The sequence below is a fragment of the Barbus barbus genome (genome assembly GCF_936440315.1).
Source record: "Barbus barbus genome assembly, chromosome: 14".
NCBI lineage: Eukaryota > Metazoa > Chordata > Actinopteri > Cypriniformes > Cyprinidae > Barbus > Barbus barbus.
The window spans coordinates 24,900,047-24,923,767 of NC_136742.1; the positions used below are offsets into that span (position 1 = coordinate 24,900,047).

A 23,721-nucleotide genomic window follows, 5' to 3' on the forward strand; every position below is an offset into this window, starting at 1 on the left:
AGGAGTCTTTAGTTTTATAGGATTGTAAATTCATTGCTAAAATAAGGAGCTTTGAATTTTAGGGGTTGATTTAACACCAGTGGGAAGGTGCTAGAGGAGACTCGGTCCCAGCAGAACTCACAAAAACACACAGCAAAGAGAATTCGGTGAGGAAAAGTCAGATAAACATTTACATTATAGCTTTTAAAAGTTTGGGGTTGGTAAGATTTTTTTTAATTAATTTTCTTATGCTCACCAAGGCTGCATTTATTTGATCAGAAATACATTAAAGCAGTGATATTGTAAAATATTATAATAATTTCTTTAAGTTTTCTATTTTAATATTAATGAAATAAAATGTAAATAAAAACCCAAATTTTCAGAAGCCATTACTCCAGTCTTCAGTGTCACATGATCCTTCAGAAATAATTCTAATATGCTGATTTGGTGTTTAAATTAATTGCATGCTTGATGCAATAAATGTAATAATAATTAATTTAAAACTAAATAATCTTACTAATTCATACTTTTAAATGGTAATGTATGTACACTGCAGAATCTTAGAGATCGTAATTGTAAGGGGATAGTTCACTCCAAAATAAAAATTCTGGCATTATTTAGTCACCCTCATGTTATTTCAATCCTGTATGCTGTTATTATTTGCCTGATATTTTTTCCATGTTTAGAATGTTTCTATTTTTTTTGTGGAGCTCTGATGAATAAAAAATAACAAAAGGCAGCCTAAACTGCCTAAACTATGACTCATGCACTAAATTCCAAGGCTTCTAAAGCCATGCAATAGCTTTTTTGAGGAACGGGAAGTCACCACTTATGTTCCTTTTGTCCTTTTTGAGCTTGAACGCTCTATGGTCAAAAACTGCAAAACAATTCTTGGAAAGCAACAACGACAACAAAACAGCATATATACATAAAGATATGTGGATACGTAAATAGTGACAGAAAATTGCCTTTTATTTTAATGTATCCCAAAGGAGACATCTTATCCAGTTACTGTCTGATTAACAGCAATTGAATATATTGCTGTTTTGTGTTCAAACAGTCCAAACAATAGAGCATATAAAGTCAGGGGTTTGATTTTCCATGCAATTTATAAAATGTATGTGCACTTTGCATTCAGAGTACACATTTACATTTACATCAAATGTGTACATGAACTGTTAATGTTCTCAGAACAATGCATCTTTGTCATTTCTGCCAATACTAGAAATATGATGTTTTTTGGTCTGAATTATAGAGCAGTTATGGTCTCTGGCTATATGTAAAGAATATTTATTTTCTCTATTTAACACAGGTATGGGCTGTTTCTGGGGAGCAGAGAGGAAGTTCTGGAGGAAAAATGGGGTCTATTCCACTCAAGTGGGCTACTCTGGCGGTTACACCCCAAACCCCACCTATGAAGAGGTGTGCACTGGTATGTGATCCACCCTCAGCTTGAACAATATTGCAACCATATGTGTTGTTGTGAAAAGATGAGTAACTGAATACCCCTTCCAAGCTTTCAATCACTTATTGTCTTGTTCTTTGTCTGTGGAGCTCCAGCCACATAAAGAATATGCACACGATTTGAGCATCAAAAATAATGCACATACTGACAACTGTACTGGTGTTGACCAAGTTGAAATGTAAATATAAATGTATATCAGCAAATAATCAAGAGGTGCAGTACAACTACCAGATTTGCCACATAATAGATTTGGTAGGACAGACACAGAAATGGTGGTTAATGTGGCAGTCTGAAACAATGGTAGATAGAAGGAAAACTGGGATGCTTGAGAAATATCAAGAACTGAAGAAGGAATTAGAAAGAAGGAGGGAAGTTAAAGCCAGGGTAAATCCAGTGGTGATAGGAGGCTCTTGGGACATTGACACTTAAGCTGGAAGAAAGGGAGATTTAACAGGAAAAGCAGCAAAGATCTCCATCCAGAAGAGAGTAATTACAAGCATCGTAAGAAGATAATGAGCTGAATTCTCAGGCTTTGAAACCATTGGCAGAAAGAACGATGCCTGTCTGTCTGTCTGAATAAATGACATTTAAAATGTATTTAAATAGAAAAGTTATTTTAAATAGTACTACTATTTCACAATATTAGTTTTTACTGTATTCAAACAGTAAAGTATAAATTATGTGAATAAACAAAATTCATTTTTTGTTACTTTGCAATTATACTCTAAAAAAATGAAAACAAAATCCAGTAAAAGAATTCTACACTCTTTCTACTGATGTGTTTAGTATAACAAAAGGAGAAGTTTTTCTCTGCTCAAACTTACTCTTGAGTTTACCTCAGAAGAGCATGACAGGCCTGGGCTTTGATCTCGCAAGTTTTCCCTGTATGCTGCTTTACCGCAAGTTCAGTCACAACGATTTCCCATCAAATAAATTTGTTTAATGACCCCTCACAGAGTATGCTTAGCCATTCCTTACTCTAAAGTTTGGACGACATAAACGCAAACATGCTTCTCACTGCAGGGCATTTATATTTAAATTCCCTCTTTTTCTTAGAAACCGTACGTTTTCAGAATCAAAGCTGTTGTATAGCCGGGTGTGATGATTCAGCAGGTGGTCCTTCGCTACAAGCAGAACTGGTATATACTGCGCGGGGTGCTGAAAACTCAGAGGGAGCTGTCCATTGGTTGGTGCTGAAATGAATGCTAGTGCTGAAATGGTTAGCAACACTCTGTGCTTCATACAGGGTTTGAATGCTGACATCCTTTTGAAACAAGTAACAGGATTTTAAAAGAAATGGGAAGATAAGACTGGTGTGCTCCTAGATATGATCTATAATTGTGTGCAAATGAATAGCTTCTTTTTTTCAGTAAGATCTGTTTTAAGACCTTCTGAGCTACATTGCGTCCTACATAGGCAGCTACCTCCTAAGGCAGCGTCTTTACTGAAATAAAACCTCATAAGTGACTAAACACACTAAATAGGCAGAAGCTCTGAGCATCATACAAACAGGGCTCAGAACAGGAGTCTAAGAAGCTTTTTTCATTGATTAATTTTAAACGTTTATTAATAATTTTTATTGTTGAATGAATTATATTTGTCTCCAGTCTTTTTACTTTATTCGTCATCTTTAGTGTTTTACCAGTGCATAACGGGATTATTTTTATAATTATTTTTGCAGTGCATTTGGGGTGTGCCTATGATGTCTTAAAATATAGGCAGCCTACTAGGTTTGGGAACGGAGCGATAGAATCATACACAGGATTTTACTCATGTATGTGAGGGGGAGGGGAAGCGCTATGATCTTTAAATGCTCTCTCGCTTTGTCTATGCACTCATTCGCTCTCTCTCTCTTTCTATGTTAATCTCAGTCCTGTCTGCACAAGAGCTTGTGTCAACAGGGAATTAAAGGGTACAGACATGTCCACCAAGCAGAAACATGCACTAAAGATAAAGCCACCAAAGCAAATAATCATAGAAAATAGCATCTTATGGGTCATTCTACAAAATGTGTGGCATTTGCATCCAAGTTAATTGGTAAAGTGCTTTTCACAATACATATTGTTTCAAAGCAGCTATACAGAAAATGCTTGTTTTGATTAGGAAGTACTTTATCATGTGTGTAAAAAAAAAAAAAAAAAAATATATATATATAGATAATAATAATTAACTATGAATAGTTGATTCAACATTTACTGTGTTAATATATCTGGTTATTTATTTTGAGGTTTTCTTCTCAACTTTACCTTGCTGCACACTAGTGAGCACATTTTTATTGGAAAAATAAATTATTTTTTATTATTCTTTATCTCTGTATGCATTATATATAGGTCTGTGTATACATATATATATTCCTATTTAGTATTAAGATTTTTTTGTGCTTTTGAAGGGAGGATGCTTTTATTGTATAAAAAAAAATACAGCTGAAATACAGTAAAAACAATAAATAAACATTCTCTATTTTACTACGTTTTAAAATGTATTTTAGTCCTGTGATGCAAAGCTGAATTTTCAGGAGCAATTCAGTTTTCAGTGTCACGTGATCTTTTAGAAATCATTATAATATACTTATTATTTTTTTCTTTTCAGGATTCTTTGATGAATATGAAGTTCAAAAGAACAGCATTTATTTCAAATACATATTTTAAAATACATAAAAATCTTACTGACCCAGTGATGTGTGTCTGTGTATATATAATACCTATTTTATTTTTCTAAAAGACCCATTTGAAGGCATAATTATATCCCAATATATATTCAAATATATTAATTTAGCTTGAGTTAGCACAATGCACAAAATTTAAAATCTTACAAAAATACTTGAAAATTCACCTTGTAAACTAGAAAATGGATCCGTTTCATAGAAGGCACCTTAAAACTGAAGCAGTCTATAGCATGTCTTTTCACCCATTTTGCGATGCAGAATTAGAGCTGCACAAAGAGAGAACATGAGAGGATGGCATGCTTGTGCCTTTGCAGTGTCTCACATAACCATTGTCTCTGAATTTCAGTGGATTGTAGTTTTCACTGCTCCCTCTTGTATTGATGGTCTGTAAAAGGCACTTCCCTTGACACCTACTTGCATCACATCTGTACCTTCGCATAGATCTCAAGCTGCAGCAAATATGGCCGCCTGTGGTCGACCTTCAGCTTGTCTAGAACGGCACAGCCTGGCGAGGGGGTGGGTGAGGGGATGACACCAAAAAAATGGGGGGTTGAGAAAAAGGATTTGAGCTGGGAGATGGGAAGAAAAAGAGGCAAGATGCTTCAAAGAGGAAATAAAGAAGGGAAAAAATCCGAGCAGAGGGAGAGGAAGAGAAATCGAGAGGGTGGGAGGATTGGATGAATGTAAAGAGAGGAGTGGGAAGTGTAGGAACAGGTTCAGTGGGTTCATTACTCTTCCATAAGCCAACATGCACAACGCAGTTCGAGGATAATGCTGTGGGCTCTTATGCCTCCATTAGAACACCATTGTCTTATCGCTGCATGTACGAACATTTGCATAAAATACTGACAAAAGGTTACAACGAGTGCAGAAAATATACATTTTTGCTTTCTTTTGCTGTGGCAGTCATTTTAAACTGCACATGTGTATTTCTTAATTTGTTAGATTAATTAGATAAATTATAGATAGATGGGCATATATGTGTGTATACACACACACACACACACACACACACACACACATATGTTGGTTTTTGTGGTTTATGGGGACTCTCCATAGGCGTAATGGTTTTTATACTGAACAAACTGTGTGTGCTATTGCCCTACACCTAAACTTAGCCCTCACAGGAAACTTTGTGCATTTTTACATTTTCAAAGAAACACCATTTAGTATGTTTTTTTTAAGCCTTTTGAATTACGGGGACATAGGCAGTGTCCTCATAAACCACCTTCATATTGTAATACCTCTGTCATACCCATGTCATTATACAAATTTGTGTCCTCATAAACCACATAAACATGCACACACACACACACACACACACACACACATATATATACACACACATACATGTATGTGTGTGTGTGTGTGTATAATTTTATATTTTAGTATTTAGCTTTATTTTTCTTTAAATTTATGTAGTTACAGACAACAAAAGTGTTTTAATACCTTTCAACTTGGGCCTATGTTTAATTTCGGGTGTATGCAGAGCTGTCGTCTGTGACAGACTTCTGGGAACATTGTGACAAGTGGGCCCTAAATGCATTTTTACAATGCTAAGTGTATAGGCGTGAATTTAAGCGACAGCCCTGGGTGGATGGGCAATGGCACGGCTTTGGTTTTCCATATCTGAGCTCTGATAATGTTACTACCCCTCTGCCGTCTTGCCTGGTAATGAAAATAACCCTACAGGTTAGTCCTTTATTACTTTTTTAATATCAAAGCAATATAGATTTACTGGAGATAACGTAGAGGACGGCCCCCCATAAGACTGAAGCAGAGATTATTAAGCAGACTTCTTTGGTAATAAATTAATGATGGGAGATATGGAATTAGGACCTCAGTTTTTCAGTTTTGGGGTTCTAGTCACAGCTGGTTCATGTTCTGTGATTCATTTGCAACATGCTGCTCACAGTCCAAATATAGACAATAGTTAGTTATAAAAAACTAGACAATACTACGAATCCAGTTTTCTGGATTCAGATTAATGTTAAAAAAACCCAGATGAATTTCATTTGAGTAATTTTTACAAAAATGAGTGATTTATACAGCACCATTTAAAAATTAGGAGTCTGTTAGATTTTTTAATGTTCTTGAAGGAAATCTCTTATGTTCACAAAGGCTGCATTTATTTGATAAATATACAGTAAAAAATATGTTGTGAAATAATAGTGATATTGTGAAATATTAGAATGATTTAAAAATGTTTTCTATTTAGATATATTAAAAAAAAAAAAAATTATTATTATAAATGTTGAAAACACTTGTGCTGCTTAATATTTTAATGGAAACCATGATTTTTTTTTTTCAAGATTCTTTGGTGAATAGAAAGTTGAAAAGTACAGCATTTGTTTGAAGTGCAATTTTTGGTAACAATTAAAAAGTTATTACTGTCGCTTTTGATAAATTTAATGTGTTCTTTCTGAATGCAAATATCAGTTTCTTTTATGTTATTGATATAATTTTAAAATAGCACTGCACAGTCAATGTCATTTTTCAAGACCACGCCATTCAAATTGCAATTTTGTGTTTTTGTGCCATTTCCTTTCTAGCATTATTTTTAGTGAATTGTGCTCTAAAACAATGCAGTTGGATCAGCTGGTGCAGTGAATTCCTCCGTTGTGTTTTTAACTTCTTCAACAGGCCTTATCGCAGTTGAAAGCAATTGTCTTAATACTCTGATGAAACTTCAATGGCTTCTGTACAAGACCCCCCCCCCAAAAAAAACTTGCAGTTTTTGCTCAGTGCTTGTTGTTTTAATGACGTTAAAAAAGAAAAGGTGTCAGCAATTCTCACTTTAATCTCTGTCTGACCCACTTCATGTCTTCCTTTTCGATTGCTACTAATGGCTGTGCTGTTGTTTGAATCTAGCCTTAAAAAGAGCATAATCATCAGGCTGAGTACGTAATGTATTGTGCTTGTGTTTGTTTGATGCTTCTCCTCCAAGCTTGCTAACCCACAATGAGTCATTTCAAAGTAATTTCTTCTTTTTATGAGTTCGTCTAAGAGAAGGAGAGCTTTTTCTAGAACTTTTTTCCTGGTTTCTTTCCTCAGGTTGCAATTCTTTTTAGCTTATAGAAAAGCACCCAGCTGATGCCATGACACACAGGTAGATCGACTGCTCTTGTACTTTTATGAAACGGTCAAAAGACACATAAAGGTAATCAATATGGAGGACTGACCCTATCGCTGGAGATGTGGCCAGTCAAGCCAAGATCAGTGCCCCTTGATGACTTGACTGGATTGGGATGGCGGGCCACCTCTGTTTAACCCCAGGGTGTGTGCGCGCACCGTGACTCTTTTGGCAATGATGTTTACACTGTCACCTCTGCTTCTCTTGCTCACACAGGTAAAACAGGACACGCAGAGGTGGTTTGCGTGGTCTATGAGCCTGAGAAAGTAAACTTTGCACAGTTGCTCAAGGTATTTTGGGAAAGCCACGATCCTACACAAGGTAACATTTTATTCCATCAGACAAAGAAAATCTTAAAGGGATAGTCTGCTTTTCAAAAATGAAAATTCTGTCATCATTTACCCCCCTCTTGTCTTTCCAAAACTGTATGACTTTCTTTCTTCTGTGGAACACAGAGAGTTTTTTTCTCCTATACGCAGTGAATGTAAATGAGCACCATAAAAGTAGGCCATATGACTTTGTGTCTTATAATGAGGAACATACCAAAATATCATTCATTAAAATATATATTGCCATAATGTACTTTAATATAAGAAAACATTTTTTATAATTAAAAAATACATTTAAAGTCCGTGTAATGTCAATATTAAATGTGTGTTCTGAGTTTGTCACATCACAGAAAAATGTGTTATTTGCCACCCAGACAAATTTGAATGCTAAAAAAACCCGCCAAGTAAATAAAATAAGGTATCAAAATCTTGAAAAATAAGCAGTATTTTCTGCTCTTAAACGCTTGGGGCGTGTCGCGGGAAAGCTGCCATCTCTCTCAACTGTCTTCCTCTAGCAGCTTATTTAATAAGGAGACCAAGCTGTTTTGTAAATGATCGCAACCAGGTATTATGCATTTACGTGACAAAGGCATAGCTAGCTAGCAAACTGTAGGCTGTAGTAACTAACGGTAATGAGAGTAACTCGCGATTGAGCCGTGAACCACTGATGCTAATGCGCTCTAGTTATTAGTTGTGTTCGACTTGAAGCAGTGCTGCAGAACGATCAGTGTATGACATCAAAGTACCGTGAGAGTGATTCGAAAGCATCAGGAGCATCTGCTCTCTGTAGCTCTCACTGTACCTTGATGTCTCAGACCAATCGGTCTGCAGCGCTACTTCAAGTCGAACACAACACACGTCTTATAGTGTTGGGGAGGGGCCGTGCTCGGTGGCTCGATTGCATCATCGAGTTATGATTTAGCCCCGTCCAAAAAATCCCAAAAAAGCCACAATAAAGTACTACATAGTTCACAGTCTTTGTAACATGTTTCAGCAATGCATTTCTAACATTTATAATGTGTTTACAAACAATTCTCAGAATTGACTTTACACGAACCTTCAAATGTCAGAATAAATTACAAAAAGTACTTCAAGGGTCAAAAAAAATCTCAATAAGAAATGTATATAAGAATCATTTGAAAATCTGGAATCTGAGGGTGCAAAAAAATTTAAATATTGAGAGAATCGCCTTTAAAGTTGTCCAAATGAAGTTCTTAGCAATGCATATTACTACGCAAAAATTACGTTTTTATATATTTATGGTAGGAAATTTACAAAACATGTTTTTCATGGAACATGATCTTTATTTAATATCCTAATAAGTTTTGGCATAAAAGAAAAATCGATAATTTTAACCCATACAGTGTATTATTGGCTATTGCTCCAAATATACCCGTGCTACTTATGTCTGGTTTTGTGGTCCAGGGTCACATTTGTATATAATGGCCAAAAATATGAGGGAATATAAATGAAACTATTTAACTCTTAACTTATTAAAAAATATTTATTGATGTAAATGTATTTAAAAACCCATATTAGTGCTACATAAAAAAAAAACAAAATGTATGTATTTTGATCTTTTAAAAAAATATTTCAGAATTTTTTTATTTTGCTAGATAGGATGCCACACGAATGTTGTATTGGAAGATTTTAAATAAATATGTACATGAAAAAATTTTCACAATGTTATGGCATTAGAACTTTTTTGATACTTTATTATTTATTCATTTTGGAGCTGTCTTTTAAGTTTCACAGAAGAAATGTTTTGAGTAAATGACAAAAATGTCCTTTTTGGGTAAACTCTCCCTTTAAGATCATATTTAGTTCATTAATAGTTGAAACCCAATACAGTACACAGTAAGTTTTGTTTAGCACAGTGTTCATTTAAAGAAAGGCTGAGCACAAAAAGCTATTTAAAAGCCTGTAAAAAGAGCAGCTCTTTAACTTAAGACAGTCTTAAGTTTCAGTAGTTTGAGAGGTACGAGAGGCCCATCATGAATTCACAAAGAGGAGAGGCAACAGTTTGAGTGGCTGCAATCATGACCAGAGGATTCAGATCAGAGATTAAAGTGTCTCGACCATCCAATCACATTCAGACTGATGGAGATGGCCTGTATAATGCCCTGATTGTGTCTGTGATGATGACTAACACTCGGCTCATTCTTATATATGTTCACACTGAAATCATTACGGTTTGGCTTAAGTAATTTTAAAGAAAAGTTTTATAGCTCAGAAATGTTTAAAATAATGTACATTCGCATGAGATAAAGGCTCCAGTCCTATCCAGCTTCTTCAGCATAGTTAATGCCCTCTTCCCATCCAATATATCTATGCAGAATCTATGAAGTCATATCTGGATAAAGAACAGATAGAATAGAGCTTTAATTAAAATTGCACTCTTCCCAAGATTTCATATCTGGTTGATTGGGAGTTTGTTTCCCAAGAGACTAAAGCACTAATAAATGCTAATTTTGGACCCACAGAAGATGCACTTAGTGGCTGAACTGCATGATTACATCAGGGTTACACGACTTACTTTACTTCTCAGATGTCTATATAGAGTTTAACACTGAATATTAAGGAGTAGTTTACCCATTTACATTTGTGTTGTAACCAGGGGCCCGTTTCAATAAGGAGGTTCAACTTAAACTCAGAGTTGACTTACTCTGAGATGGGGAAACTCTGAGTTTTCGGTTACAAAACAGCTGAACGGAGTTAGTTTACTCAACTCTAAGTAGGTTGACTCTGAGTTAAGCGCGTGCACCACGACTATGAAAAGTCATGATCAGCGGAGCGCCGAAATTACGATTCACCATGGCAACAGCTCCCACCAAAAAGACGTCAGCGCACGTACTTCCGTTAATGCGTAACTTCAATTCTTAATAACTGCCAATAACTTAATAACAGAGGTGAAAACTGTAAATTATTGAACTAATATTCATTTTAATGGTATCCCATGGCCACAAAAAAAAGGGAAAAAGACAGAAAAAAGAAACAAGAACATGGCAGCAGCTAAAAGTGAAGTATAAAACACAATTCAATCAAGGTAAAGCTTTAAGCATGAAAGGTTCATGGGTGTGGGCTAAATGACTTTACAAACATTTGACATTAAATATCATTCAATGTGTATTTCAATGCGCTGCAGCTTTTTCCACATAGTCTAACACTCTTTTCACATAATAATTTGTTTATTTAACAGCTGTGGTGGTGGTTATGGCTTGTACTACCCTTCCATCTGGCATCCTTCCATTCCATAAAGTAATCAGTTTCATTTTCAGAAGAGGCGATGGTGGGGATATGCTTGTCATCAATGCATCCGAGCTTCCACACTGGAAATCCTGAAGGAAATTCGGATTATTAGGTTACTTCCAGACATCACAGAAAGATGTTATCAAGTGAATGTCATTTATCAGATTATCTTCCAATGGGGTAAGAAATTAAAAATATTCTTGTTTCCGTTTGCATTGCATTTCTTACCCTATGGCGGACAATTTTACTTGTTTTATGTAAAATGCACTTAAAAGGAAAATCCCCCAGGAAACAAGACTAAATATAGATAATTTTTCATATATAACATTTTTTTTATATTTGTACTTGAAATAAGACAAAAATACTCAGTAAGAAAATCAATTTTGCAGCGTGAATGAATGAATAAAGTATTTAAACTTCGCTAACACTATAAAAAGGGGGAGGAGACCGAAAGAAACTGTGGGTTTACTGAAGAAAACCTGCTCCCGACCAGGTTAGGTTCACAGAGTAAGTTACTACGGTAAACTTACCTCTCTTTCAGAAACAGGCTTGACTTACCCTGCTTTCTCAAGGTTTGACAAACCTCCCATTTTGAAATGGAAAACACAAAAATTTTCCCTCATTTCAGTGTTAACATACTCAGAGTTTTCACTTAACATCCTTTCTGAAACGGGCCCCTGATCTTCAAACAGCCTGTTTTGAACATTGACATATCTGCATTTTTTTTTAATAGGAATGCGACAAGGCAACGATGTTGGGACGACCTATCGATCGTCCATCTACGCTTACACACAGGAACAGCTCGACCAGGCATTGCGCTCCAAGGATGAATATCAGAAGGTATCCCTCAACCGTCCTTTCATATCTCTCCCCTCCATATACAAACAACCCTCAGGTGATCAGTTTGTGGATCAGTGGTTCAAAACTAGTTTGGCTTCAGGATCCAGATATTACATTGGACATCAAGCACCAAAAGCAAAAATCTTCTTGAAAATATTATTGGCTGTCTTGAAAATATTATTGACATTAGTTTTTTTTTGGATCTCAGCACTCTTCAATTGTATTTAATAATACTAATAATAATACTAATGATAATTTATATATATATTTTATAAAAAAACTGTATAAATTATACAAGAATACAAAATGTACAAGATTACAAAATGTACTTCAATGGTAAAAAAAAAAAACTTTTTAAAGACATTTCGGGAAAAATGCTTTTTTATTTAGGAAAAATAAGCATTTATATATAAGGGCAAAAAAAATTAGGGAAAATAAATTAAACTATTTAACTAATAACTTAAAACATAAAAAATATGTATTTTTGTAAATGTATTTAAAAACCTATATTAGCACTATATGTTTGACCATTTTTATTTACTTGGATCTATTTTTAAAAAATATTTCTGAAAATATTTTTATTTTGCCATATAAGATGCCACATGAATATGTTGTATTGGAAGATTTTATATGAATACATTTTAGTCTGTTCCTCAAATTTATGCAATTTTATGGCATCAGAACTTTTTTGATACTTTATTATTTAGTCATTGGACATCAAGCACCAAAACCAAAAATATCCTTGATATGATATGGCCATGATATGGCCAGCAGCCATATCACCCTGCAGTCCAAGACTGGTTGCCCACTGAAGCTAAGCAGGGTTGAGCCTGGTCAGTACCTGGATGGGAGACCTCCTGGGAAAACTAGGTTGCTGTTGGAAGAGGTGTTAGTGAGGCCAGCAGGGGGTGCTCACCCTGCAGTCTGTGTGGGTCCTAACGCCCCAGTGTAGTGACAGGGACACTATACTGTAAAAAGCACCATCCTTCGGATTAGACGTTAAACCGGGGTCCTGACTCTCTGTGGTCATTAAAAATCCCATGTCCTTCGAAAAGAGTAGGGGTGTAACCCCGGCATCCTGGCCAAATTTCCCCATTGGCCTCTGACCATCATGGCCTCCTAATCATCCCCATACACTGATTGGCTCCATCACTTTGTCTCCTCTCCACCAATAAGCTGGTGTGTGGTGGACGTTCTGGCGCAATATGGCTGCCAGGTGGATGCTGCACACTGGTGGTGGTTGAGGAGATTCCCCCCTTTTATGGAAAGCGCTTTGAGTACCCAGAAAAGCGCTATATAAATGTAACGAATTATTATTATTTGAAAATATTATTGTCTTGAAAGTATTATTGACATTATAGTTTTTTGGATCTCAGCATTCTTTATTTGTATATATGAATAATAATAATAATTTATATATTGCATAACAATTTGAAAAAAACATATGTGAAAAATAAATAATAAAGTAATACAAATTAAAAAATAAAATATAAAAATAAATAATTATAATATTAAAATTATTATTAAAACCAATTTTTTTTTTACATAATTTTAAAACTGTTTGTTGAGTAGTGTATGTGATGTATGTGATATGTGATCACTTATTAATATGTTAACTTATTGATTTGTATACACACACACACACACACACACACACACACACACACACTATTTTATAATATTTTATAATATCATTTTATTTTAATGTATTTTTAGTAGTATCATTACTAGAGTTGTTGTTGTTGTTGAGTATTGGAATATTAATGTGATTAGTATTAATTTCTTCACTTCTGCAAAGCATTTTAAGGCAACAGGCTTAGAATGGTATTTTCCATCCTGTCTACAACCTTATCAGAGCAGACCTGCAATCCACCAGTTAACAACCACTGCTTTAGAAAACAAAAGCTGTTTGTATTGCCGTTACCCTCATATAATGGTATGCCCACACCTCTGGTCCCCAAGTGGACAGTAAGAAGGGACAGGTGTTGAGGATTACAGCCGGTACAGCCGATTACAGCAATGGTTCTTGCTCTGCTTGATAACCTGCGAATCCATGCCAGATGAAACAGGTTTTCTGCAAAGCAGGGAAATATAATCTTACACATGAAATAGTAATTCTGTTTGTCTCGTAGACAGCTTGGAGAAGGGAGCCTTCAAATCCGTGCACGAGGAGGTTCAAAGCCTTTCGGCGCTGAGACGCTGCCATTTGCATTATACATATATTTTTCTCTAATTGCAGAACGGCTCTGTTGTCGAGCCGAAAATTGAGGTTTCTTGGTCTCGGTGGTGCAATGCATTACAAACCTGCATGCAGTTCACGCTAACAACCCCACCCTTTCCGTCGAAGCGAAGGCTGTTAGAACAATAGAAGCAGAGGAACTGACTGTGGTTCTCACAGGCACTAATCTTCCCTACCATACTCTGTAGTCTCATTTTCTTCCTTCAAAACCCTTCTCCCCCTTGTGTATGATCATACTTGTGTTTTATGGGCTGTTTCTCTTCTCATTCCCTTAGATCAGTCCACAGTCTGAGATGAAATTAGCAGCCGTGCGTTCTGTATCTCACCGAAGCGTATTCACGCTCGGACACATTACGGACGGTGTCGCGTTTGACACATTTGACTATTGACGAGATGACCTTGACTGTCTCATCGTCCCAGTGTCCTTTCTTGCTTTCTTTACACTTCACATCAGATCTCGGCTGCTTTTGTGCTGATACCGAGGGTTTGTGCAGCCTCTCTTTCTACATCAAAAGAGCCCAAATGAACGGCGCAGTCACTCTTCGCTTTTGCCTTAGCCCTCCATTTTGAACACAATATCCAATATCTTTTCCTGTGATATGGTGCATTTGGTATCTCAGCAACTGATTCTTGAAGAAGGGATGGATCTCACTGGACAGCGATGCTCACAGACACACTCACACATGCTCACAAATGAAGTCCTCGCTGTTCACAATCAAAATGCTTCTTTTAAATGATTTTTGGATATAGCATTCAGCATGTCTTCAAAATTGAGCGCTCAGGCATGAGTGAAGAGTGATATACATATACATGTATGTATGTATGTATGTATGTATGTATGTATGTATGTATGTATGTATGTATGTATGTATGTATGTATGTATGTATATGTGTATGTGTATATATATATATATATATATATATATATATATATATATATATCATATATATCATTCATTTGGACTCTTTTCAAATATATATCTAAAATATAATTATTTATATAAAATTGGCTCCAGACTCGACATTAGACCATCATTACTATTGAGTCCTGTCCACTGAAGTGTCTAAATGATGGAACACACAGTGCTGGGACCCAGGGGATGAAAAAAGGGGGCACAGGCCTCAGAGCGGGAAAAGCATATGGGTGCGATTTGGGGTTTTTTTCACGCAGTGCTGGCTCCAGCTGATGATGACTCTCAGTGGTCTGCACCATTGGCCTCTGACTTTGATCAGCTTTCTACTTCCAAAATCAGACACTTTTTAAAATCATATTTAGAATTATACAGAGTTTTGGTCTTAGATGCTGGTTTGTTACCGCATTTTATCCCATAGAGACCACCTACTAACCTTAGTCTACATGTAAGGGACTATATCTACTAGCAGATGGATCCTGCTGTATGAATTTGCACAATAAAATAATATTTTATCCTGTTTTTTTTTGTTTTTTTTTAAGTCTTTTGTTTCTTGTTGCTTTGGCAGAGCAGCCTTTTTGCTTAGAGAATCTTCCAATGTTAATTGCTTTGTTTTCTTGCCCTGAAATGTCATGGACAAGGGTTCTGTTAATGACTGGAATTGAGAGCCACTCTATGGCCCTCTAAAATAGTTCTTTTTCATAAAAATAGGGCATCAAGAGATGTTTTTTCCCCCTTGGAAAATGGATCATTTTCAGTTTGGCTTGTTGCACGGTTGAATTCATGTTCATAGAAAAGTGGGATTTTGCATATATATATATATATATATATATATATATATATATATATATATATATATATATATATATATATATATATATATATATATATATATATATATATATATATTATTATTTTTTTTTTATTTATTATTTTTTTTTTTTTAATTGTATTTTCTTGCTTTAGTCAAACAGAAAGCAACATTAACTATTTTGGATAACAGTGACATTTTTGTATCCAATATAGTCAATGTATCACATTATTTGGTATAAGTAACATAACTTGGCATGATAAGGTCAGAGGAACTTGTTAAAAGAATTAAAAATAACTATTTAGGCCTTTTTTTTTAGAAATATACCATGGGGTCTCTGGGAGTCCGAACCTATAGCCTGCAAAAGCAATTTCAATAGGACAAGCATTAAATATGTCCTGCAGCACTCTCTTCTAGGTGCACAGATGAATAAGACAAGAGTTTCTAAAGGCTGCATGCTGTCAAAGAAGCTTTTAGCTGCACAAGGCTCTGCATTTCTCATTGTGTTTCTGTTCCGAAGCGCTTGCAGACTCGCACACTCCCTCTACTGGCCACTTTTTAACTGCGTTTCCCCTTTCTCTTTCTCTCTCTCACTTATTCGCTCCATCCTCCATTGTCTGCTGTCTCTCTCTCTCTCCACCCACTCCACCCCCTGCCGAGCCATCTGCGCTTTGGCAGGCCCTGTCTCCATGGCAACAAGGGAGGCCGCGCTGCCTCCTATTGGCCCGCTGCCCAAACAGAGAAGCTGCCTGGGGTCGAAGGTCATCTGTAGAGTGCTGCCTCACCGGTGTTCTAATCAGCTGTTGACCCCTAGCCACAATGAAATGAGTGTCAGAAGGCAAGGGGTTAATAAAGCCTGGTCTGACTGGCAGCTGGGTCCATTATGAGTGAGGGACAGGAGAGGGAGACTGGTGAGGGGGGTTGGAGGATGCTGGAGATGAGGGACTCCGATCTTGGGTTGGGGGCCCATCTGTGTTGCGTAACGGAAGATTTGATGTCACCATAAATCGTGTCTGCAAGGGTGGAATGAAAGCTGTGGTTGGCTTTTTTAGGATTATAACGCCAGGTGTTAGTGTGAGGTATGTGGGGAATTTGGAGGGCTACTGTATCTGTTGTGGGGCAAAGGTGCTGGATATGAATGCACTCGATGTACAATTAAATTACTTTAACAAGGCATAGCTAATACCAGCTTTGTTAAAAGTTTATGGTCGGTAAGAATTTTTTATGTTTTTGAATGAGTCTCTTATGCTTACCACGTTTGCATTTATTTGTTTATTTGCATTTATTTATTTTGAAATATTTTTACAATTCAAAATAACTGTTTTCTATTTTAACATATTTTAAATTCTAATTTATTCCTGTGATGCAAAGCTGTATTTTCAGCAGTTATTACTGCAGTGATTAGTCAAATATTTCTTATTATTATTAATGTAGAAAACAGTTGTGCTGCTTAATATGTTTGTGTAAACTAATAGATATTTTTTTCCTTGGTGTGTGTGCATATATGCACACTTTTATCTTACATTTTATTTGGGAAAAGTAGATAATAATTAGAATTTTATTTCTAAGAAGCATGTTGTAGTTGCACAAGGCTTGTAATGTCAAATTAAACTGTAAAAGTGTTAACCCTGTTACCTTTCTGAAGGCATAATTATATACCAGAATATCTTAAAATGTGTTAATTTCGCTTGACATGGCAAAATGCAAATGACTAGCACTGTCTGAGAGAATTTAGCAAAAATCTTGTAAAAATGTAAAAACATCCGTACTAACTGGAAATGGCAGTTTTCTGGAAGTCTGTTGAGTTGCATTCACAGTTTTACATATGTATTTCACATGTTCCAAAAGGTGATGAGTGCTTCATAAGATTTTCAAATATACAGTACTAAGAGAAAATTTCATGTGGAAATATATGGTTCCTGAGAAGAGTGACTCTTGTGTGATTTTCAAAGTCTTTAGCTCAAACGGAGTGGAATATTGTGAATTTAACCATCTAGTTGCTAGGCAACCATCCATTCAATCCATCCCATAATTACACAAAATGCAATTAGCCACAGACCCTCCACGCATGCAAAGTTCATTGAGTTTCACCATAGGGATAAAAAGTTCAAAGCGAAGAATATTAATAATAAACCAGTGCCAAAACGAGCAAGAGGTTTTTTTTTCTTTTTTTTTTACTCTGCTTAGCAGATCTACAAATCTGGCTTCACTGGAACCTTATATTAAAGTCACATTTCTCAGCACATAGACATTAGTGTTATTTTAATATTACATACTAATAGTTTTTTAATTAATATTTTAAATTAGCTTTTATTTTTACATTTTCAGTTTTCATTTTAATTTTAGGTATATTTTTGGTACTACTATTAGTTTTTTTAAATATTACTTTTATTTCGGTTTTATTATTATTTTTTATCTCCAAAGTTCACTAATTTTGCAGTTGGTTTTTCATCTAATATTTTATTTAGTTTCAGCTTCAATTAACAATTTTGTTTTTATAGTTTTAGTTAACGATAATAACCCTGATAGACGCTGCAGTAAGCCACCAAATTCTGCCCTCATTTTAGCCCAATATCTGCACACATTTACACCACTAAACTGCCCTTGTTTAGATCACCTTCCGGATGATTCTCAAAGCAAAACATGAATGTCATAGGCTAGCAGCGCTTTGCTTCAAGAGCTCACCATATTAGTGCAGAGAGTGACGATCACTCAGGGTTTAAATGAAGGAGATTTGCTCTTATTGACCTCTGGGACACTGTTCAATATTCAATATCCTGGTCATACCCTTTCTGTTTCGTTAATTGGCGGAGACAGTAGGATCATTCTGCATAGCATCATATTGCTACATAAAATGCTGGTAAAAGTAACCACAAGGGGGCAGAGTGTCCTATCCACAGGGGGCAGCGCTCCATCCGTCCACCCCCCTGCCTTTGTGCTCATTTACTCTCTCTCACTTTCTCTCCTTCTCTCTGTCCTCACGTCTCAAGAACTTGGTGTGGCATGTTCCCATCTATTAGCATCTCAATTAAGGGCTAACAAAAGACAGGTTTTTCCCCTCTGAGGCCTCCACATGTGTGGTTTACCTAGTCTCTGTGCGCCCTGAGCAAAATCCAGGAGATTGACTGCACTCCACCAATTACACCTCCCCATCAATGTCTGCAAGAAATCACAATGGCCTTAATTAGCGACTGCAGCCTCACTCTATTACACGCTAGCGCAGTAAAAGCCCAGTCGCACCTTTGCCACCAGTCTCCCATGGATAATGCGGGCTGTAATTACGAGGGAGGAGGTGTATCGGAAGTGGGTGTTTGTGTCTTTTTTACTTTCTTTCTGTGGCCTTCCAATGACGGCTAATTGATTTTTAAAGGAACAGTTCACCCAAAAATAAAAATGCTGTCATTATTTACTCACCCTCCTGCCATTCCTTACGTGGCTTTATTTCTTCCTAGCCACTGGCATGTGTGGCTTTATTTCTTCCAAGAAACAAAAAAGGCGATTTTTATCAATATAATGTTAGCAAATAGCTGAAAAACTCCCCACCACAAAGAAATCATAAAAGTGATTCATGTATGTTTGCACAATAGTCTGTCTTCTAAAGTCATATGATAGTTTTTAGTGAGGAGTAAAATTCATTATTCACTTTCAGAAAATTTAAAAAAGTCTGATTCATAAATGAATCATTGAATCATTCTGTTGAGTCAGATTTTTAATGAATCAATGAAACAAGTCTGAATGATTAATTCACAAAATAGAGTGATAAATTATATATTTATTAGTGCTGACAAAAGATTAATCGCGAATAATCGTATCCAAAATAAGTTTTTGTTTATATAATGTGTGTGTGTACTGTGTATATTTATTATGTATATATGCGCATGTACTGTAGTATATATTTTGAAAATATTTACATGTATATATTTTTATTAATATAATTTATATTATATATAAATATATTTAATATATAAACATATGACATTTTTCTTATATATACATGCATGTTTGTGTTTTTATATATACATTATAAATATACACAGTACACATATATTGTTAACAAAAACGTTTATTTTGAATGCGATTAATTGCATTTATAAATGATGTTACATTTCTTGTGAGAATTTTTATATTTGGGTCAAATAATCCTTTAACGTCTCTATGAAATCAAAATTTACTTGATTTACTTTACTAGCGCACATTGCTAGTCTTGATGTGAACAATTCGTGCAAGTTAATCCTCTGAAAAAAATAGTTTGTCTTGGTAATCTTTAATCAAAATCTGAACATTTGCTTCGATTCTGGAAGGACATTCCTTCTCTGATGACGTCAGTTTGACAGCTTGGGCAGAGTATCCTTAAGCACTCCCCTCCAACCGTTAGGTTTCTATGAGTGAGAGACAGAGACGAGGAGCGCAAAAATAAAATCACGCCCTCTATTCAATATTCAGTTTCAGCTGGAAATACGTCGCTACACTGAAAACTGAAAGTCGGCTGCAAATTCCGGTTCTCGCGGACTTGAAAAAAAACAACATTTTCAAAAATGTTCATGACATGAACCATTGTTGTTTAGAGTAGTAGCATTTTTTATTGTTTGTGTCAAATATTATATTTTAGGCATACACATACAACTGTGCTATAAAATTAGACAATTCACTAGTTTGCAGCAGTGTTATTTTAGTGTTTAATAGTTTTAGTTTTAGTTAATGATAATAACCCTGGTTTGCCAATGCCAGTATATTTTGCCATCAAGGGCCCATGCCAATGTTTTTGACAGCTACAAGAACAGACAGACAGAGAAAGCGAAAGAAACCCATCGACCGAGAGAAATGACGGGCCAGATCAGACTGCAGTAGACTGATAAGAGTAAATGGAATGTGGAAGGAGGCCGAGTGTTTTCTAGGTCTCTCCATCCGTGTGAGGCGTCGAACATACCTGAGTCTCATTATAGAGTGTGTGTCTGTGTATGTGACTGCGGGCCATGCGTGGGCTAATTAGCTTTTCCCCCGGCCGCTCTGCGAACGCTCCCGTTATTTCCTGACCAGCTTGCCAGGCCGGCACCCCCTCTTCCCCTCCCCCATGTGTGGCTGTTCTAAATGGAGACTCAATGCATGCTGCTCTCTGACATCCTAATGTACCCGACCAGTTGGTTTAACAAACACAGCGCTGCCAACCATCTGCCAGCCAAATCTGTCTTGAAATTGCTTTAGTAACAAACTGAACTTTCTTTGCTCAGTGCTGCTCTCGCGTCCTGTGTCCTGCCTTCCTCAGTGTGCCGCTCTCTGCTCCTCGACCCGGCCCTCTCTCCTGCTCCTTGCTGTTGACCATTGTCATTTTTTTGTCTCATCTCATTTTATCTTTTTTTTCTCCTCTTGCATGTTCTTGCCTCTAACAATTTTCATTTATTGGCTTCTCAGCGTGCATTATCGAATCAAATAATTTTTATGATTGTGATATGTTGTGATATCGCCTCATCTTTTCTCTTCTCTTTCCAAATTCATCTTTTCTAATCTTTATTTACTTTTCCTGTCTTGTTTGCTTTTTCCTGTCTTGTCCATTCTCTAATAACTGTCATCAGATGTCTTCGTTTAATCTGTCTTCTTTTCTCATCCTCTCTTCCAGTGTTTTACATTTATACATTAATTTAGGATTTTTTTTTGTCAACATTTTTGTCAAACTGTAGTAAAATTGACTAAAATGCATAAATATATATAAATACAAATTTGAAGAATACATTTCCAGGATATTTTTGTCAAAAGACAAAAACTTAAAATTTTTTATGTCCGAACTAAATCTGAAAATGTGTTTAAATTAATAGATTAATTATGTTTAAATATTTGGTTTAATATTAAAGTTATTTTTGATGATTAAAAATGTTTAGTCATTTTAGTCAAATCTTTAGTAAAAATAACTCAAATGAATGACAAATATTGATAAAAAAATTATGAAATACCATTGTTATCTGTTCTTTTATCACATCTTGTTCAGTTTTAGTGTCTTTCTAAACAAAAATTATGAATTAACACTTTTATAACATTTAAATATAAATATATGAAACATAGAAACAATATAAAGAATATGGTTAAAATTAATAATACAATATCAAATATTTACATATGCACTTTCTCATCAATTAAAATGTTATTTACATAACTAAACTCAGATTCCAATGTAGTCAAATTGTAGTTAAACTGAATATGACATGAAAAAATCGCTTCTCCTGCTGTATTTTACACCTCATAGTTGAGATTCTAACACGTCCAGAGAAACTGTATGATTATTTACGCCAGTTTCATCTGAAGCATAATTAAACCCCCACAAACCCAAAGTTTCAGAGAACAATTTCTGCCTACAGTCCAGCATGACAGAACTACTGTTTCCAGATCAGATGGCTGGCTGTCTTTATGGTTTTGCCTTCCCTGTTTACCATCTGACCACTGATCCCCCCATCTCATTTCCTCCCCTCGCTGTACTTCTAGCAGCTGCAGACAATCCAGGTTTCATTTTCCTTCATGATGATATCCACAAGAGACCTCAACAAATGCTATAGAACAGATTTTTGGCACAGGCGAGCACATAGCCCTAAACATCATTATGGACAGAAGCACAGAGCTGCCAGGAAATAAACAGTGCCACCTTCCTCACCAGCTTTGCCAGTCTCAGTGCCAGCGGATGCGTTCTCAAAGACACAGACTCTGATCTCAAGGGCAAACCCAGCACAATCACACAAAAACACATGCGTGCACTCTCAAGCTAACCACTTTTAACCCTACAATGCATAAATACTTCCACCCATTCTCAATAACACTGCTTATTTTGTCATAGAAAAATAATTAGGTGTGGTATATTAGACACATTTTGCCTCAGCCTCATGTTGTTCCAAACCTGAATGACTTTATTTCTTCTGTGGAACACACACACAAAAAGATGTTTTGATGGATGTCTCTGGGTTTTTCGTCCATACAGTGTTGTTTTTGTCCTCAAGTATTCTTGTAGCTTTATACAATTACTGATGTCTCATGGACTATTTTAACAATGTCTTTACTACCTTTCTGGGCCTTGAACTTGTCAGTTGTATTGCTCTCTATGTAGGGTCAGAAAGCTCTTGGATTTACAATTTCGTGAAAAAAAGGGTTGTTCTGAAGAGCAAGTATGGCACTATGAAGAAAATAAGTTGCATGATGTTTCTTTGGAGATTTTATGCCTTTATTATCCACTGTAAAAGATAAAAAAGATTAGGGTTTGGAGGATGGGTAAATAATGACAAAAAGATTTAAGTGAACTATTCATTTAAAGGGATACATTGGAGTATGTGTGTATCATCACTTAGAAAAGTGTTTAGTCTTTGCCTCAAAAATTTCTCTAGCTAATTCGATACTAGCTTAATGACACCTAGCTTTTTCCTCCCCTCTAATTTTAGAGTTATCCTTCTTCCGTCTGAAATTGCTTCGCCAAAAAATAAGGCTCCTTATCTCTGACTCTCACATTTTTTTCTTTTTTTGTTTAACCAGGACATGCAGATATTTGCATACCAAATGACTGCTCTGTCTGACACGCAAATTAATTAGTCTGAATTTTATGCATTTAGCATCGTGCAAACAAAACACAGGAACATGTCACCAAACATCATCACCACGCCACCTACTCCACCGCATGTTTCAGAGATGACTCTGTAATCATTTCACTCCTGACATTTGAGATTGCGCGAGGCCTCATGTCTTTTGTTTGAAGTCCTATTTTTAATAGCACCTTCCTAATTTTTTGGTTAATCACAGTGTAGATTGTATTCTTTTCTTAGCCCTAATTGAATTCTGAGATTCGTATAAAAGATAAAACATCATTTGAGTTCATGCAGAACCAAAATAATTTGCATTTTATGCCCAGTCATATTAACTGACGTGTCGTATGTGGTCTGCGTTGACATCATCCATCATGGTGTCCCTCAGAGTCAAGCTAAAGGTCTTTGTCTTCATTCTTTGAACTAAACAGCCTTTGCATGAGGTCATTGGAATCAAGCCCTGTGCGTTTGTCTGCGGATCGTGTTTGTCTAGCGTCTTTGTTCTGGAGGACTCTGGGTCCCTGTAGGCTGACGACCCCCTTTCTGAAGC

The 23,721-nt window shown here is 35.9% G+C and overlaps 1 protein-coding gene across 2 annotated transcripts in view; it reads left to right on the forward strand.

Annotated features, from left to right (window-relative positions):
* The window catches only part of LOC306880338 (mitochondrial peptide methionine sulfoxide reductase-like), a 70,591-nt gene that overhangs the window by 38,544 nt on the left and 8,326 nt on the right, over positions 1 to 23,721 (forward strand). The window contains exons 3-5 of one of the 2 annotated variants that reach the window (XM_079433818.1): positions 1,292 to 1,411; positions 7,459 to 7,563; positions 11,554 to 11,660. In XM_079433818.1, the coding sequence (XP_079289944.1) occupies positions 1,292 to 1,411; positions 7,459 to 7,563; positions 11,554 to 11,660 (332 nt within the window). The remainder of the gene's footprint in view (positions 1 to 1,291; positions 1,412 to 7,458; positions 7,564 to 11,553; positions 11,661 to 23,721) is intronic. The other variant, XM_079433819.1, reaches the window with a different exon arrangement.